Consider the following 20,170-nt stretch of genomic DNA (forward strand, 5'->3'; position numbering starts at 1 on the left):
AACACCCACAAAATTATTAACCATTACACCAACAACCACTTTGAGCTCCATGTGTCTAACACATGTAGGCATACCTACAAAGTCAGAAAACAGCACAGCTCCCATGACTTTCGGAAACATTTTTTCACACTCAGAGTTGCTGAAGCGTGAAACAAACTACGTGCATCAGTTGTTAGTTGCTGAGACATTGCATCCTTTAAAACTTCCATGCTTCTTGAAATTCACCAACACTACACCTGATATCCCCCTTCCCCTGCATACGCAAGCACACATGTATATCACGACTCACATGCTGTTCATTTTCCTGACTTTTGTACATAAGTCTATGTACTGTACATGCAGTTCTGATGAGTTGTAGTGCACCTGAGCACTATACACAATAATTTCATCATTGTCATCATCATTATTATTATTATTATTTTTTTATTATGATTATTATGTGAGTGTTTGTGAAATTACTAGAAAAATACTAACTTTATTGGTAAAAAATCTTACAATGAATTATTGAAATTGAAAAATGTCTATATTTCAAAACAAAATGTCCACATATTTTAGGATTTATTTTGACTTCAGCCATTTTCTTATGTGCATCTGCTCGATATTCCTTGCCTCTGTTACAGATGGTGGGTCATCGACATTCTTGAATCTCAGATCCAAATGGTGTGCTCCTTCAGGAATGATGACAGATATTAGGGTGTCAGAAATATTTTTAAGGACTCCAAAGGCTGACCAAGGATCAAGCAATCCATTGCTGGAATGAAATTGATTAAGAAGAAATATTTGAAAACATGGCAAACCAATAAATAAAGTTGAGGGAAGGAATTAAGGTTAGTTGGGACCACAGAAGATGGATACTTAGATTTTGTGGCGGGAGCTAAAGATGGTAGTAATGAAAACCAAGGATTCCATGTGCCAACAATGGAATCACCACATAGTTGCTGACCTGCTATATTACATATATATATATATATATTATATATATATATACATATATATATACATATATATATACATATATATATACATACACATATACACATACACACACACATATACACATATATATACATACACACATATACATACACACATATACATACACACATATACATACACACATATATATACACATATATATATACATACATATATATACATACATATATATACATACATATATATACTTGGAAATGGATGTGTAGCGTTCAATTAAATAATAATATAAAAAATATATATATGCATATACTGCATATATATATATATATATATATATATATATATTATATATATATATAAGCATATGTGGGTACAAGATGTCACAAACTGTAAAGAACATGAAATACAAAAACAAGATTCATAACAGCTTCATACCATTAACAGGTGAAATAAACATTGGAGATGCTTTGCCCCATTGCAGAAACTGTAGGAGCTATTCATAAGCATATTGCAGGCTTTTCTTCTGAATCTATTGCAATGTAGGAAACCCTTCTGTACCATCGGCAGGGGTTTCAGGGTCACAAGCATTTCGTTCCTTAACTGGTACACTTAGCCTGAGTTGGGCAGCAGGGATTGAAAAAGTCTTTGTTTTTTGGAAGGTTTTTATTGACAATTTCTTGTTAATCACAGCCAACCTGAGCTGGTTTCAGCTGCCTTGCCTATCTTCTTGACAAATTTCATTTTCTTCAGTGGTCTGTGTTTCCTGATCAATCTTTTGCAGGAAATAATGCATTGATCTTACTGGAAAGCCACAGCAGCTGACTTCAATAGGGAATGAGGCTGTGTGCCATCCCTTGATATATATTTCAATGACTAAGACCTGATATTTGGTTTTCTTTAGCTAGTGAGGAAATGTCAACTCTGTTTGCCTACAACACAGTTAATTCAATCTCGATGATAGTTTAAGCACTTCTGGAAGGTAGGAATTATCTCGTTGCAGTAATGTCACCATTACCTCCTCTAGGAAAAAGAGTCTTACAATTATCTTTCCTACATACATCAGATGTGGGCCTTAAAACCCAGCTACGCTCTGAGCACATTTATGCTCTTAGTTATTTGCATTTGTTAACATTGCACATTCAGCAGATCACAACAGACTTATCTGTCTCCATCTTTTAAAAATCTTCCATATTCAACAATCAAGTCTTATTAATTGCAAGGCATCAAATCTCCTACAAATACTTCTTATTGCCTACTTTTACTCAAAGGCAGAAACCCTTTAATGCTAACACAAATTACCAAATTTCCTTAATTCATTATTTTCTTCTCTTTATATTATAGTTGAGAAAACCTCTATGCTGTTGTTTGCTGACCTGATAGAAATAGCAGTCAAATCTCCCTTAAAATCACACCTATCATCCCAATAAATAGAAAGAACACATTAGATAATCTGTTTTTAGAGAACCTTAAAAAGATAACAATGCTACATTTGGAATGTCTTTGATCAAGAGCCTTCTGGAGCAAGGTTAGCCTGGGGTTACATAACAACAAATAAGTATAAAAGTAAATAAATAAATCTTCAATAAATAAAATAAAATAAATAAAATGAAAATAGTGAACTGGCAGAGATGTTAGCACGCTGGGCGAAATGCTTAGCGGTATTTTGTCTGTCGTCACGTTCTGAGTTCAAATTCTGCTGAGGTTGACTTTTCCTTATAAAGAAACAAAATCTTAAATAAAATATATAGAATCTAAGGATTTACCTGAAGACAATGTTAGATGCAGCTTGAATATTTTTACCACCATATTCTGTTGTGATCCAGTTAGGTCTGGGTACAACTTTCCACTGAGCATAACAAGATTCAGAAAACTGGGTGAAATTCCACTTGTTTGGGTAAAACATATCTTTGATGCCATCTGTGCAGCTTGGCATTACCATTTCTGTACAAGACTGATAATAAAACAAACAATAAAGAGTTTCTTTTGTAAACACAGGGAACAGTTTTTGAAAGGGACACAGTTAATCCTAGTCTATTTCTGGAGTTTTATTTACACTGAAAGGTCCCTGGCTTTAAGGGTATTGTGAAAGGCCTGGTTGGAGGCTCAACCTTCTGAGTTCTCTTACAAGATTTTAGAAAAACTGAAGGACCTCTGCAATAAGTGTGAATCTGAGAGGGGAATATTTTGAATAAAATCATAATTAATGGATCCTCCCATATCTTCTTTTACCCAAAACCAAGAACTTTTCAGCCCTATGTATAAAAGGATTTGGGTGAGGTTGTTGCCAGTACCGCCTGACTGGCCCCCATGCCAGTGGCACGTAAAAAGCACCCACCACACTCTCGGAGTGGTTGGCATTTGGAAGGGCATCCAGCTGTAGAAACTCTGCCAAATCAAGACTGGGACCTGGTGCAGCCATCTGGTTCACCAGCCCTCAGTCAAAATCGTCCAACCCATGCTAGCATGGAAAGCAGACGTTAAATGATGATATATATATATATATATATATATATACACATACACACATATACATACATATACATGTTTATGTGTGTGTACATGTCCATACACACAAATATGTATATATGTAGCATATCTAAGAATCCTCATATCAAATAAAATAAAATTTTTTAAAAATTGTACTCATATATTTGTCAATAGAGTAGGTATATTATTATTTATACAATACAGTATTATAAATTTGTTTCAGCTAATTTTACCAATCAGTTTTGCATGAGTTAGAGAATAACAAAAGATGGAGTTTGTCAGAAAGTCTGGCATGGAAAATATAGTGACAGATCTCTGCTACTGGAGATTAAGTCAGTGTTACATCCAGGTTGTGGGTGTAGGGGGGGGGTGTGTGAACAAAAAGACCCCTGGGTGAAATTAAGAGAATTTATTGAGAGTTATGCGCCTTGCACAAAATGCCCTCACACCATGAAGGAACTCTGGCTTTTCATTTCTTTATACAAGGGGCATAACTCTCGATGAATTCTCCTCTGAACTTCTCCCAAAAGTTTTTACATTTTACTTCTTTTTTTTTTTCCCCACAGCACTCACAAACCAGATCTGATACTTGTTGATCTCCAGTAGCAGAGAGGCATAGCCACATTTTCCATACCAGTCCTTCTAACAAGCACCGTCTTAATTTATCCTTAATTTGCGTGCAAAGACACATGATAAAATCAGCTGAAATGGGTCTATAAAACAGTATAGAATGAATATTTATATATGTATGTATAATATACTGTATTTAATGGTGAAACTCAAAAGAATAAAACCTCTTGTATAGCAACAAAAGAGCTTTAAAAAACAAAAACAAATTACCTACTGTGTAACCAAATCGAACAAAGAATTCATTAGTTAGTTGGATATTTAATCAATTCACTAATAAGAAAGGAGTGGAATTGAACCAGAGCATGTGTTACTGGCATAATGACCCTCCCTAGACACAACAAAATTTGTTTCAACACACAAATTCACATTAAGAATCTTGCAAACGAGATGCAAAAATGAAATGTATGTATGTATGCATGTATGTATGTGTGTGTGTGTGTGTGTGTTTGTACACATACATACATATTTATATATACATATCAGTCTCTTTTACTGAACTGCTAAATTACTAGGACGTAAACAAACCAACACAAGTTGCCAGGTAGTGGTGGGAGACAAACACAAACACAAGGATGCACATACACCCACACATACATGCACCCAAACACAAAAATGCATGCAGACATGCACACATTTGCAGATAAATTAGAGTGAAAGATAAGAGTTAACTCACCTGATAGCTCCATCCTAGATCTCCCATGTTTGAACTGGACGTCTGGGTTAGATTGAAGCATGGAGTTTTACCCGTTGTGTTGTAGTAGACTTGCAGGGATTTAGCCAGTGCAGAAATGAGGTGTTTACCATCCAGATGAGGGTCATTCAGTGGTATACAGGTTTTCTGAGGAGTAAACATTGATTGAGGGTTTCATTTATGAAAGAAAATATGAGAAGAGAGTGGGAGCAGAGAGAGAGAGAGGGTGAGAGAGAGAGAGTGAGAGAGGGAGGGAGGGAGAGGGGGAGGGAGTAGAGTGTGAGACAGACAGAGAGACAATGTGTTAAGTTACTAATTTGTTGGATCATCACTGATGTCATTATCTTTGGGAAAGAATTACAAAAATGATAAAACTGGAGTGAAATTTCTTCAGTCACATCACCCCTACCACCCACCATTCTGCATTTTCTCTAATCCAACAGGTGGATTTGAACACAGCACTGTAAGTTTATATAAAGCAAGTTAGTAATACACTGTTATTGGTTACACTGGTGAACTGTACCATTTCATGGTACCGATCTACAGACAGATAGTCTGAGTCAATAAGAGGAATTAAGTGTAAGGTCCATAGACAAAAAATGAATCAGCAAGAAAGCCTCCTGTGGTATTTGGCCCTGCTAGATATAGCAGCCAAATCTCCATCAAAATCATACCCAACTGTCTTACAAATATAGGAAATTTTAGATAATGTAGTCCTAGATACATGTAAAAATATTGGATATGTCATGGCTGGAATGACTTTGATCATAGATCTGGTCAGTAATGGTTGTCCTTAGGCTAAACAACAACAATAATGATGATGTTACTGATACATTTCTGTGTTAACACCTGAATGTTTGTTTGTCCATGAGACAGTGAAATTTGAACCCAACATCTCTTTACTTACTTTCACAGGCCAGGCAGGTAGAGGCTGAAGAAAATTGGTTGAGTAAGGATAATCCATCATTGCTAAATCAAACCATGTGTCACTCAACCATTCCTTGAGGTCACCAACTGTAGAGTTTTCTAGGCTTGAACACAACTTTAATTCTTCAGAGAGAAACTTCAGACCTTCACCTGTAAAAAGAATTATTGACTTTTAGTAAATATCTCATGATATTATACTTCAGATGTGTCAATGACACAAACTTATATCCCCAGACTTACAGTTGGATGTCATCAATGGCTAAGTCTATCTTGGAAACACTTGCTACCAGAGTCACTTTATGTCAATACATTTTTCACCTGTGCTCATGTTATCCAAGTCTACCCTAAAATCAATTATCACACTAAATCCTTTTCTCAACAAATCAATTGGTACCTATTTTGTCAACAGTTAACACTACCCACAAACCAACTACTAAGGTTTGACTGTGGCCATGCTGGAGCTCTGCCTTTAGTCGAACAAATCGACCCCAGGTCTTATTCTTTGTAAGCCTAATACTTATTCTATCGGTTTCTTTTGCCGAACTGCTAAGTCACGGGGATATAAACACCAGCACCGGTTGTCAAGCGATGTTGCGGGGACAATCACAGACACACATGTACACACACACATATATATATATACATATACCTATATATGCAGTCACATATTACTTTTCTTGGTCAACTAATTGATGATTATTTCTTCACCCACCTTTTACTCTTGACGTTGTTGAGAAAATTCTGTATTTTGGAAGTTATTTCTTGTTAAAATTGTCGTATTTCGGTAATTTCAACCAATCACTATCATGTATTCAGCTGAATAAAATTACTGCTGTTATTTGTCAAAAACAACTTCGGGCGGTTTATATTTCGCTTTTCACTGTTATTTATGACATATTTCATCTCAGTTACATTTGTATGAATAAACGAGTCTATCTGAAGCATGTTTACTTCATGGCACCACCATAATCGTTCATGCTTCATTTTTCATTTTTTTCCATAACTCTAACCCTAAAACCTTAACCCTAACCCCAAAACCGTAACCCAAACCCTAACTCTAAAACCCTAACCCTAAAACCCTAGCCCTAACCCTAAAATCCTAGCCCTAACCCTAAAACCCTAACCCTAAAACCCTAGCCCTAAAATCCTAACCCTAACCCTAAAACCTTAAAGCTAAAACCAGTACAAACGCATGAACGATATCATAAATAACAGTGACAAATGAAAAATACACCGCTGATAGTTGTTGACAAACAACAGCAGTAACAAAATATGAATTTTGAAAGAAGTTACTATAAAACTAGTTTTTAAATAACGAATGGTTATGAGGGTCCACAGAATAAGATAATAATCAAAGGGATCCATAGGTAAAAAATGGTTGAAAACCCCTAGCCTAGACTGACCTGAGGTGCTACTCAAAGCAATGTTATTCAACTCTTTGATAAGGCACTCATATTGTTTCTATCTAATTTGTCCTTAGTCATTATGAACTGTCTTCATATTATTAGTGAAAACTTTTATCTATTCCATTTGATATATCTTGAATGCTGTTCTAAATGTTCAAGTGTTGCATCTGTGTAAACGCAAATCTTTCCGATTAATAAGACTGTATGAGAATTAATATCAATATTAGCGTGGTCGTTATGGATATAGCACAAAGCCCTCCAAATGTCATTCATCAATAACCATTTACTGACCTTAATACTAAACTAAAGGTAAATCTGGGATGGAAGCACTCCGTCGGTTACGACGATGAGGGTTCCGGTTGATCCGAATCAACGGAACAGCCTGCTCGTGAAATTAACGTGTAAGTGGCTGAGCACTCCACAGACACGTGTACCCTTAACATAGTTCTCGGGGATATTCGGCGTGACACAGAGAGTGACAAGGCCGGCCCTTTGAAATACAGGTACAACAGAAACAGGAAGTAAGAGTGAGAGAAAGTTGTGGTGAAAGAGTACAGCAGGGATCACCACCGTCCCCTGCCAGAGCCTCGCGGAGCTTTAGGTGTTTTCGCTCAATAAACACTCACAATGCCCGGTCTGGGAATTGAAACCGCGATCCTATGACCGCGAGTCCGCTGCCCTAACCACTGGGCCATTGCGCCTCCACAAAGGTAAATCTCCAGCTTACCTCATCCCTCTTCATGTATATCTGTAACATTGATAATGTTGCAGTTAACATTAGTATAAATGTAACATCAATCAGTGGTACTGCTATGAAGAATTTTGGTCAAACGAATCAGCTCCAGCATTTATTTTATTTTAGGCCTGGTACTTATTCTATTGGTCTCTTCTGCCGAACTGCTAAGTTACAGGGACATAAACACACCAATAATCAATTGTCAAACAGTGTTGGGGGACAAAACACATACACAATGATACACACATATAGATATACGTCGTCGCCGTTGTCGTCATCATCATCATAATCAATCATCGTCATCATCGTCATCATCATCGTCGTCATCATCATCGTAGTCATCATCATCGTAGTCATCATCATCGTCATCATCATCATTGTAGTCATCATCATTGTCATCATCATCATCATTATCATCGTCATCATCATCATCGTCGTCGTCATCATCATCAATGTCATCATCATCGTCGTCGTCATCGTTGTCATCGTCATTATCATCATTTAACATCAGCCTTCCATGTTCCTTATCATATAAATAGTGTTCTAGAATATGAGTTTCATTTACTAGAAATGATGCTGAATAAAATAATTCTTTTGTTTTCACATTGTAACATTCTTTTATGAAAAAGCAATCTTTATATCCAACTTGAACATGTATGTCTAGTTAGAACACTTGCCAACCCAAAATATGTGTGTGTGAAGGTGCATGGCTCAGTGGTTAGAGTGTCAGGCTCACAATTATGAGGTAGTGAGTTCGATTCCTGGACTGGGCTGTAAGCTGTGTTCTTTCTCTTTGGACTTTTCTCTTTCCAATGAAGAGCTATGCTCAAAATGTTAACAACTCTCTCCTTTCACCAAGCGTCAAATTAATATATTTCTTGTGCACAACCTCATGTTCATTTTTTCTTTCTCTGTTTTTTAATTGTTTGTTCTTTAAATTGACTATATATATTTAGTTTCAGCTCAAACCTGTGGCCATGCTGGGGTACCAATATTTTATATATATATATTTTCCAGTCAGTTCTTGCTCACAGTTACTGCCCGCCAAGAAGAATTGGGGGACAACATCTTAGTCACATTTTCCATTTTAAGCACGGCTTCTATGTTCTATTTCTCATGACATTCCAATTACCAACCAGTTTTCAAAGTATACTAGTTATCTTTTACAGCAGCAAGATTTTACAGAAGAAAGAATATCTTGTCTCAGAGAAGTCTCAACATCCTATATTTGTCTAGCTTATAAAAAAAAAGGGGGTTTCTAATTCCAAATAATTTGGTGTTATGTATAGTTCCAAGAATAAAACACCTGATAACAATCTGAGATGAAACAGACTGAAATACAGATGCTAATATTCCTTCAAATATTCATTATTAAGGGTGAGGTTAATTGCCTAAAAAATCATAATCTTATCAATTATGATCTGTCATCATCATCATCATCATCATCATTTAACGTCCATTGTCCATGCTGCCATGGGTTGAACAGTTTGACCAGGGCTGGCAAACTGGAAGGCTGCAACAAACTTCAGTCTGATTTGGCATGGTTTCTAAGGTTAACTCTAAGACCCTTCGATTCTAGACCTTGCTTCCATACCTGAAACTTCTCGACATTTGAAAAAATATCATTTGAAGAGAAAATATAAAAATCTTCACTTACTGTATTTTCCAAGATCATCAATTACTTTCCAACTTTTCCGGATGTTTCCTGGACAATGTTCACCTCCAAGTTTAAATGTGTTTGTTATGACAGTAAATAACCCATTGCATTTAGATATCCCAGGAAATCCCCAAATTGGAGCAGAGGCTGCAATTGACCTGGAGGTAAAGCCAACAGAACAAAAACAACAGCAATGTAACGTAGTAATGACTAAATTAGTGTTGACATAGTTAATAATAAAGTACTAAATAGCTAATGAGAAATAATTATGTGGTGGCATAAATAGACAAACGAATTAGTTTTAACATTTAGTACTTAAAACCCGAAACAGGAAGAGAGAAAGGACTGTTAGATAGAAACTGAGATGAAGCCCACCATGTATGTATGTGTGTGTGTGTGTGTGTGTGTGTAGATATCATCATTAGCATCATTTCAGATCTATTTTTCATGCTGCTATGGGTTGGGTGGATTGTCTCGAGGCTGGGATTGGCACAAATTTGAGGCTACTGCTCATCTAGATGGGTCAAGAGGCCTTATTTCATTCATTTTTGGTTAGGTTTCTACAGCTGCATGTCCTTCCCAACACCAACCGCTTTACAGTGTACTGGGTGGCTTTTTTTTGTGGCCCCTGTACTAGAAAGGTGCCATGGCCTCAACAAAACTAACAGGTCTTCACAACCTCATGCTTTACAATGTGCACTGAGTGCATTTTTCTTGACACCGGCACTAGGGAGGTAGCCATGTACCCAGCATAACAAAAGAGACTTCAAAACCCCTCATCTCTCTTAATTCCTCAGCTTCTTTACTCTTTATATCTTTATATCATTGTTGCTAAAAACAGGATGATTTTGGTTTGAATGTCCCTGATCAAAGACTCCTTTCATTGGTATTGAGCTTGGACTCAGTAACATAAAACCAATGGTGAAGACATCAATAATTATGATGACAAGGATGAGGAACAAAAAGGAGAAGAAGAAGAACAACGACTACAACAACAAAGGGTGGCATGGAAATAAGTCGGTGTGTTCTTACCCAACAATCACTCCAGCATATTTCATTCGAAACCAAGCTGATAACATCCCACCATAGGAACCACCAAAGGCCACAACAGAACTGTTTTGGGCACCTTTTATGATGGATTTCATGTGTTGAATCAGTTTGGCATAGTCTTCGAGAGCTTGTTCTGATGTTAAGTAGGACAGCTTTACAGGATCCTACAAGAAGAAAATAACAAATAATCATTACCATTGTCATCACTATGCAATCAATATTCAAAAATTTATCCAAAATATTTATTTGGCCTTATCCATCAGATCTGTAGTGACGTCATTCTTCAGTGTGCGTGTGCGGGGCTGGAACCTTCTGGAAAGGCCTAAGGAAGTTCCCTCACGCACATGCACTAGAGACTGGGGAAGAAAATTCTATCGCGTTCCTTGTTAGCGTCGGTGACTTGAGACACGGCTATTGAAGAGAGAGGACGTGTTAAACGTGTGATTAGCCTATTCTCCTGTCCCAGACGCTTGGGATTTGACCTGCTCTGTTGCTGCTGAATTTGTTGTGAGGTTTATCTTACAAATGTTAAAATTCAGCCTTGCTATATCGAACCAAGTGGTTACCAATATACCAACGTGCCTCTTTTGTAAATAAGAAAATAAAGAGTCATATATATTTTTAAGGTTGCGTTCTTGTTCCTGACTGGTAGTTTCAGGAAACAAAAGAAAGGAAATTGTGTTGCACCCAAACAGTGTAAAGACATAACCTGTTCCAACCAGTTCCTTTACAGATCTTTATACCTAAATAATTGTTTCTGGTATTACACAAATCCTGAAATTTGGAGATGAGGCTTAACCTTGAGCAAGCTTAGTGCATTATGTCATTTGTTGGACGTTTCTCCCCTGTGGCTCAAGGCACATTGTATTGCACTGAGAGGAGAGAAAACTCATACAGCAACATGATGCTCCTCCAGTGTGCTAAAGGTTAATTACCTAAATTGACCCCAGTACTTGACTAGTACTATATTTTAGCAACTCTTTGGACTGAAAGGCAAAGTTGATCTCAGAACATAAAGAATTACACTGAATGTCTCTTACCATTTTGCTTGATTCCTTAATGATTCACCCAAACTACCATAAAAATATTTTTCATTTAGAATTTTAATTACACAGTAATTCAGTACCCAAGCATCCACTTCAAATAATGGAGCTTTCTATATATTTTTTATATATAAAGGGCAGAAAATATTTTTCCATTCCAAGATGAATAAGGTATCAAGTCAAACTTAAAATCCTAACGAAAATGAATTCTATAATAAATTTAACTCTACTTTTCACAGAATTTACTTTCAGTAAATGTTTGCTTGTTATTTTTAACACAGCTTTAAAAAAATAATAAACTTAAATAAATTGTAATATACTAAGGCATTGTGTTTACAGCTGAATGCCTTTCCTAGCACTAAACTTAATCTGTTTTTCAAGTTATTCTACACATCTTTGAAGGTACAAAACCAGCGGACAATTTTTTGTTAAGGGAAATGACAATAACATCACCATAAGGGACTTGTGTAAAAAAGCAACTGTAAACAAACACAAAAACAGCCATACATAGACACATACAGTACAAGATGGGTGTCTTCCGATTTCCACTTATTAAAACCACTCACAAGATTTTGGTGGTCAACCAGAGGCTATAGTAGAAGGCACTTGCACAGGTTATTTAATAGGCACACAAAACAGTATTGTAAATTACTGAAGTGACTGTTGGTGTTTTATCTGCAGTAAAAATGGCTTTATATACATACATACATACATATATCTATATCTATATATTTAGAAGGTTGTCTATCATGGCTGGTCAGACAGTGACCATTGGTTTCACACCTATAAATCATTTAGCTGTACAGGTGATTTGTCAGACTCAAATGGCTGGAGGCACATAACCTCTCTACAACTTGTGGAAGGAAAACGTCATGGCCAGTTAGTTTTGTAAACAAAATATATCTGGAATGAAACCCTCCAGGTAAGCTTTTTTATGCACACACAAATTCTTCAACCAGTTTAACACCACAGCATGGCTCTTGATATAAACATTTAGACTAGGTCTAGTTTAAGGGTAGATACCCTATTGTTTTGAAGCACTGTTTCCTACTATAGTAAACTCAACAGTCTTGGTTTCTCCCTCTCTTTGAGGGCCTACGAAAGGGTCACTGTCATCACTGTCCTTTTCTCTCTAACTAAACTTTGTTAACGGCACAGAAATAAAAGTTGGAGTAATATCACAAAAAGTTCAGTGTCTCACCTTATAAGATTCTGTCCCATATGGTAATGACTTGCCATAGTAACGATGCTCAGCAAAGACCAACATGGCACCAAATTTTCCAGCAATGTCCATCATGAAACCCTGCAGATAAAATGAAACATCTTGAAAAAAAATTTTCAGTCAAAGATCAAAGACAAGGAATATTTGCAGAATAGGTCAGGTTTAGTAAAGATAAATAACACACACACAAACATGTGTGTATGTGTACATGTGTCCGCATGCACACACACACATGTATATAACATATACACATCGTAGCCATTGCCAGCCTTGCCTGGCACCTGTGCCGGTGGTACGTAAAAAGCACCCACTACACTCACGGAGTGGTTGGCGTTCGGAAGGGCATCCAGCTGTAGAAACACTGCCAGATCAGACTGGAGCCTGGTGCAGCCTTCTGGCTTCCCAGACCCCGGTCGAACCGTCCAACCCATGCTAGCATGGAAAACGGACGTTAAACAATGATGATGATGATGATATGACATATATATCAATTACCCAAAATATACATATATATAATCAATTACCCAAAATCCCAAAAGAGTATGGGCACCCAACAGTAGAATACTACCTCAAGACATCTTTCCAACCCATGCCAATGTGGAAAAAGTGAACAGAAAAATGACAATGATGGTGATGATGATGACGATGATGATGATGATGACGATGATGATGATGACGATGACAATGAATGACATGTATAATTACAGTTATACTGACCGTGTTTTTTAAAAACCAGACAATATCTCCTTCATTGCCAGTGTAAAAGAATATTGGGCCTCCATTTCTATCCCACCACTGAGTGGACACAAGGTATCTTTGTTGGTAGGTGTCTGTGTTCCGGCCAAAGTGGTCAACCTAAGAAAGAGTAGATAAGAGAAAAAAAACAATTACAGAGTTACAAGTCACAAGAGTGTTGTGCTCCAATGTTACAAGTATGTTGCGTTACATGCCACTGCTGTGTTATGTTACATGTTACTGAAGTCTTGTGTTACACATAATTGGTGAGTTGTGTTACATGTTAATTTCCCCCATTAATCATGTTTAATCATGAAATTTATTTTATAAAAAGACATTTGGTGATATGACAGTAATATACCAAATTTGCCATCAAGATGTAGGACGAGATACTGTGATAGCCTGGGCTTCCGAGGCCCACAGCTCTTCAATATCCTCCTGAAGAACCTAAGAGACCTGCATGGGGTGGATGCAGATGTCTTTAAAATGAAACTGGATCTCTTCTTGTCAGGTGTCCCAGATGAACCAACTTCACGGCAGGAGGTGCAGATGAGGGCAGCTGCATCGAACTCTCTCATGCACCAAATGGCAGTTGCTAAAAAGCATTCGTGAAGTAAAATCATGTAGCAACACCAAATGGCGGTGCCCCAGCATGGCCACAGCTTGTGAGCTGAAACTAGATAAAATTTTTTAAAATATATAAAATAATACCCTTTTTACTTCTTCAAACAAATGAATGTTAATAATAATAACAATGGTTTCAGATTTTGGCACAAGGCCAGCAATTTCTAGTGCACAACTGGTACTTATTTTATTGACCCCCACCACCAATGGAATGAAAAGCGAAGTCAACCTCAATAGAATTTGAACTCAGAACATAAAGATGGATGAAATGCTGCTAAGCATTTTTCAATTCTGCCAGTTTACCATATCGGTCTGCGGGGACGTAAACATACCACACCCGGTTGCTGAGGAGTGAGGGTGGGGGCAAACACTGACACAGAGATGCACATACAAGCACACACACACACATATATAAGTGGGCTTCTTTCAGTTTCCGTCAACCAAATCCACTCACAAAGCTTTGGGCGATCCGAGGCTGAAGTAGAAAACAATGTCCAAGGTGCCGCACAGCGGGACTGAACCCGGAACCATGTGGTTGGGAAACAAAGTTCTTTCCACACAGGTACGCATGCGTAATTTTTTTTCTTTCTTTTATAAATATTTAGAACTTATTTCGGTAATATTTCAGTTCATCCTTCATATATTTTTTAAAGTAATTAAAAACGGGATGAAGAGTTTATTGCCTTTGTTTTTAGTATCAGTCAACCGAAAAGTTTTAAAGAAATTTTGGACCTTCTTTAAATATGTTGCAGGCAAATGTTTTAGGCCGAAAGAAAGTGCCGAAGGAAAACTTATTGAGTATAAAATGAAAAGTGAAACTCTGAAGTGAGATGCGAATCTGAACTCGTGATTATTTGGCTGCTACTTCTAGCAAATTGAGCAACGGTAAGGGTTTCCTTTGTTTTATCTATCTATCTATTATTCTGTCTGTTTATTTATCTACCACTCAGACGATTTAATCGCCTATTTATCTCCATCTCTTTTATCTATTGTTGTCTATCAAGTTATCAAACCCACTTAGCTTATTAACATTTCTACTCGAGACAGGAATGATATTGATAAAAAAAAAAAATGAAACCTCATTCAAAACTTCCCTGTAGATTTTTTTGTAATATTATAATTTTATTATTATTATTATCATTATTATTATGGCAGCGAGCCGGGAGAACCGTTAGCGGTATTTCGTCTGTCGCTACGTTCTGAGTTCAAATCCCGCCGAGGTCGACTTTGCCTTTCATTCTTTCTGGGTTGATAAATTAAGTACCAGTTAAGCACTGGGGTCGATATAATCGACTTAATCCCTATGTCTGTCCATGTTTGTCTCCTCTATGTTTAGCCCCTTGTGGGTAATAAAGAAAACGAAACATTGCCGAAATAGGTATTTCGTCTGCCGTTACGTTCTGAGTTCAAATCCCGCCGAGGTCGACTTTGCCTTTCATTCTTTCCGGGTCGATAAATTAATACCAGTCAAGTACTGAGGTCGATGTAATTGACTATCACCCTCCCCCAAATTTCGGGCCTATAGTAAGAAAATATTATTATTATTATTATTATTATTAGTAGTAGTAGTAGTAGCAGAAGAAAAAGAACAACAAATGTAAACAAAATCTGTGCTTACAGCTTGAGTGAAGTACCGAGTTTCGAAATTGGTATGGAAGTATTCTGCAGAGAGAACTGGTTCATAGTAAGGTGTATACTTCGAAGATGTGGCCAACTGTCTTTTTAATGGTCGACCATGAAGGAATGCATGAGAGGACAGGATGAAAGCGTAAATAATAAGTAGAGACAAAGGCAAAAGGGCGTTGCGATCCATTACAAGTTGCAGTCGCGAGAACCAAAGTTAACGTGTGGCAAGAATGAAGTGAAAGATAATTTTTTTAAGCGGTCGAATCACATGACAACTTTTTTCCGACAGTCATCGAGCGATAAAGGATTGACACTTGACATTTATTGACGCTAAAACTTCAAGAGTAATTCTAATGCAGTGTTTAACACCGAGAAGCAAACTCTGCGTGGTCGGCCGATCTGCTGGAAGTGGCAGCTAAATATCTCGTTAATCAAACCCACTGTCTTAGAAAACGAATGCACTCGTAATGTGATCGTCGATGTACTATTACTTCAAAAACCAAAAATGACTGGTGGATGCGATTGGTCCTTATTTTGATCATGGGTCTGCTCGATGAGGACTGACTTGAGTTAGACAACAATTGTGTCAGGTTAACTGGAACACATCTACACCGAGAACAGGACGATCACAACAGCAGGACGACCTACACCGTGAACAGGACAATCACAACAGCTCCTTTGCGACCATTCTTTGTGTCACCTCGTTCAGTTTTTAATATCTTGGAGTTATCTTCCTTGCTTTTCTTGCCTAAACTTGTTAGTCAACTCTTTCGTCTCAGTTTTATCCTTTACTTGTTTCAGTCATTGGACTGCAGCCATCCTGGGGCGTCGCTTTGAAAAGTTTAGTCGAACTACTCAATTGGGATCTTTTCGGTTTGACCGGCAGTTTTTTAAAATAATTTTTCACGTAACTAAACACTTTTAAACTTCGTATACTGGTAGAATGTGTTTAGAAAACATCTTTTCCTCTCGGCTTTATTGAGAAAATTTTATAGTTTGTAAGATATTTGTTGTTTTTTTTTCTTCAATTTCTGCAATTTCAACCAATCAATGACGTCTATTGAGGTGAAAACATTCTGTGCCGTATGAATATGTCCCTTGTTTAAGAAACAGATTGGGTTTATTTACATTTGTGAAGAAAAAAAGATACCCTTCCTCCACCCCTAACCCTAACTCTAACCCTAAAACAGATTGAAATGACAAGGGTCATAATAATGGGTGACAATTTCATATGACACCGCTAGAAAAACTGCCGTTCAAACCGAAAAGATCCCTCAATTGCCGTGCTTATTTTTTAAGCCTGGTGTTTGTACTTTTGCCAAACGGCCAACTTACAAAGTCGAAAATGGGAAATGAAAGACTTCATTGGAGTTCTTTTAACTGACACCACATAACATCATAATATTTCTTACATAAGTACAAGGGGCCAGAAATATATATATATATATATATATAATATATATATATATATATATATATATATATGAGAGAGAGAGAGAGAGAGAGAGAAGAGAGAGAGAGAGAGAGAGAGAGAGAGAGGGCGGGGGTTAGTCAAGAGTTTACCTGAAAGCGTTATCACTCTTCCCTACCACTGGTTCTCTATAAATTGCTAACATGGAGGTTCTTCCAATTACGTTGCCCGACTGATCAAGGGCTGTGAGTGCTTGGCAACATTGCACGTGCCAGGCACCTAGTTTTGTCTTTGCTTTACCCGAAATGGCTTTTCCGTCGAAGAGACAAGCTGTGGAAAGATACAAGTGACCACCATTCTCATCGTTGAGGAATCTCAGCATCTGTTGCAGCCTCTGCTTATGACTATACATCAACAGTCACGGCGTACCATGCACTTTTGTATGAATAATCAAGTACTGACCCGTCTTAATTTTTAATGAGATCAGGCTTAATCAATTCATTAAAAAAAAAAAATCAAAGCAGGGTATTGACAGTGGAAGGACTGTCTGACCAGCGGGTCGCATCTCTTTCACAAGAAGCTGATGAACTGACGCTCAAATCTGGTTAGGCGATGCATATGTAGCAGTGATTCGAAACCGAGCGATCATCACTATCAAACACCAGTAGTTTCACGCGATCGGTCTATTAAGCGACGAATCAGCGTTAAGCCATCGCGTCATGGTTTTCCAGAACTTTCTCACTGTGCCCCTTATAAAGACTGTTTTTAGTGGTAATCGCAGAATGTTGAAGCAACCGCACGACGTCTCCATCCTCATTTCCACATCCAGCTGATTAAGACAGATGACAGATAGTAATTTTCGTCGTCACGAATACAGCACAGTTATTTCCCAGTTGTTATGAGTCAGCCCCAGATTGCTATATCAGGAAACTTGTCATAAACTTCAGGTAACATGTCTCCACTGGTATGTAATTATTGCTGTTACTATTTGTGAAAGACCAACTCAGAAAACTCTGTTTGCGAGTGTTGTCAGTTACTTCTTCAAACAACCCAAGAAATACATTTCCATTCACCAGCAGCTACCACAACTCATTTTATCTTAATAACCATTACTTATTTTACCATGTACATTATTATCACCACTATATGTAAAATTTAATATGTTAATTACGTTACCTCACGTTAAGAGCCTGTTATAAGCAGATACTTTTCTGGTTTTCTCTAACAAAATTTTAGTATGTCTAATGTTAGAAGTTTCTTTTTTTACTGTTTGCATTTTCTTTCTTTTTTTTTTATGTTTCTAGTGCAGTTGATCTTGTGTATTTTCTGTACTATAAAAGAAATGGTTGGAATCTTTCCCGGTTGGAATCTTTTCAATCTCGGTCACAAATTTTAATTAGTTTTTGTTTTTTTTAAACTAGACAGTTTGAAACTTCGGATTCTGGTTGAATGTGTCACGAAGAGATACAGTTTACTCTTAACGTTTTTGACAAAATTTTGTATTTTAGAAGTTATTTCGTGTTAAAGGAGGAGGAGGAGGAAGAGGAGTGTAAATTGTCGGTCTACGTGAGAAGAGATGTTTTTTTTCTTCTTTTAGTCGAAGTTGTAGTAATTGAGGAAACAGTGACGACTGTTTTTTTTTTTTTTTTTATACACCCCAGATAATATAAAAGTGTAATGATGGGGAAGGGGAGACAATGTGCTGTGTCAGTCGCTGAGAGATCGTCAGTTTTAGGTCAGCGCTGAGAGTTGGAGAGAGAGAGAGAGAGGTGATTAGATGAAGTTTGTCGAAATAGATAGCAGCAATGACCTTTTTGCAAGATTTTTTTAAAAACTGTGTATAGGAAGTTGTGAAGTTTCATGCTGTAAAAAAATAAGAACAGCGAGAGAGAGGGGGGAAGAGAGTAAGGTGAGTATCAATGAGTCTATGTTTTCTTTGCGGTCGTTAATGACTGTCTTTGATGTAACTGAAAATGATTAAGAATGAGAGATCCTAGAATAGATAAACTACTGACGGAAAGAACTCACACACGAGTGTGTGTGTGTACGTACAATATATCACAATTGAAATTGTAATTGTATACAGTACTCAGATGCACTATAAATATATTAAAAAAAAGAAACATAGGTGGCGGGGGGCCATCAGGTGTACAGTTGGCGAATTTCAGGAGTTTTGAAGGATGTAGTGACATGACAACTAACAACTGGTGTGCTGGGTAGTTTATCCCATGCTTCAACAATTCTGATCGTGAAAAAAATGTTTCTGAAAGTCATGGGTGTTCTGTTGGTTTTTGTTTAGTAAGCATGTCCACAAGTGTTTGACATATGCAATTCAAAAAGGTGCCCAGGGTTGTTGTTGTTGGGAAGATGGTCGATAATCTTGTGAGTGTCTGCCAAGTCAGTTTCCAAACGTCGGAGCATCAATGAAGCAAGACGTTCAGAGTATGGTAGAAACCTGACGGCGGGTATTCGTTCGTTACACGTCTCTGAACATTTTCCAGGAGATTGATATGCTGAGCAAGATAGGAGTTCCAAACTCCAAGTGTGCATGTACCATAGACATACACAGTTGAAGAGCGACTGACAACGGTCTTTCTCAGTGATGTTAAGATACCCTTAGCCTTCTTGACAATCTTAGTGATCTGGTTTGTCCTACGCAGATCGCTGTTTACAGTAATATCCAGGTCACGTTCACTAACAGACTTCTTAAGATTGGTGTTGTTGAGGGAGTATGTAAAAGCTGGGTTTTTCCTCCCAAAGTGCATGGTAACACATTTGTCCACAGCTAGTTTGAGTTGCCAGTCAGAGATCCATTGTTGCATTGTGTCCAGGTTTGATTGCAGGAAAGATTTATAGCGTATAGAATCTGTTCTTTTTATCTCAAGGTACAGCTTGATATCATCTGCATATTTCAACGTTGTAAGATTCTTCAAGTTGACATCTATATCATTAATATATGTAACAATCAGTAGAGGTTCAAGAACGGATC

At 37.3% G+C, this 20,170-nt stretch overlaps 1 protein-coding gene across 2 annotated transcripts; it reads right to left on the minus strand.

Moving 5' to 3' along the window:
• Positions 1–446: 446 nt before the first annotated feature.
• LOC115222099 (lysosomal Pro-X carboxypeptidase) lies at positions 447–16,483 on the minus strand. Of its 2 annotated transcripts, XM_029792214.2 has the most exons (9): positions 15,763–16,483; positions 13,503–13,640; positions 12,765–12,866; positions 10,503–10,684; positions 9,471–9,628; positions 5,652–5,821; positions 4,727–4,891; positions 2,700–2,887; positions 447–751 (listed from the first exon to the last, which is right to left on the minus strand). In XM_029792214.2, the coding sequence occupies exons 1-9, from the start codon at positions 15,955–15,957 to the stop codon at positions 559–561; spliced, it is 1,491 nt and encodes a 496-aa protein (XP_029648074.1). In that variant the 5' UTR covers positions 15,958–16,483; the 3' UTR covers positions 447–558. The 2 variants fall into 2 exon arrangements, with proteins under 2 accessions (XP_029648074.1, XP_036367101.1); XM_036511208.1 differs by lacking the exon at positions 13,503–13,640.
• Positions 16,484–20,170: the final 3,687 nt, after the last annotated feature.

This window comes from Octopus sinensis, linkage group LG19, assembly GCF_006345805.1.
Source record: "Octopus sinensis linkage group LG19, ASM634580v1, whole genome shotgun sequence".
Lineage (NCBI taxonomy): Eukaryota > Metazoa > Mollusca > Cephalopoda > Octopoda > Octopodidae > Octopus > Octopus sinensis.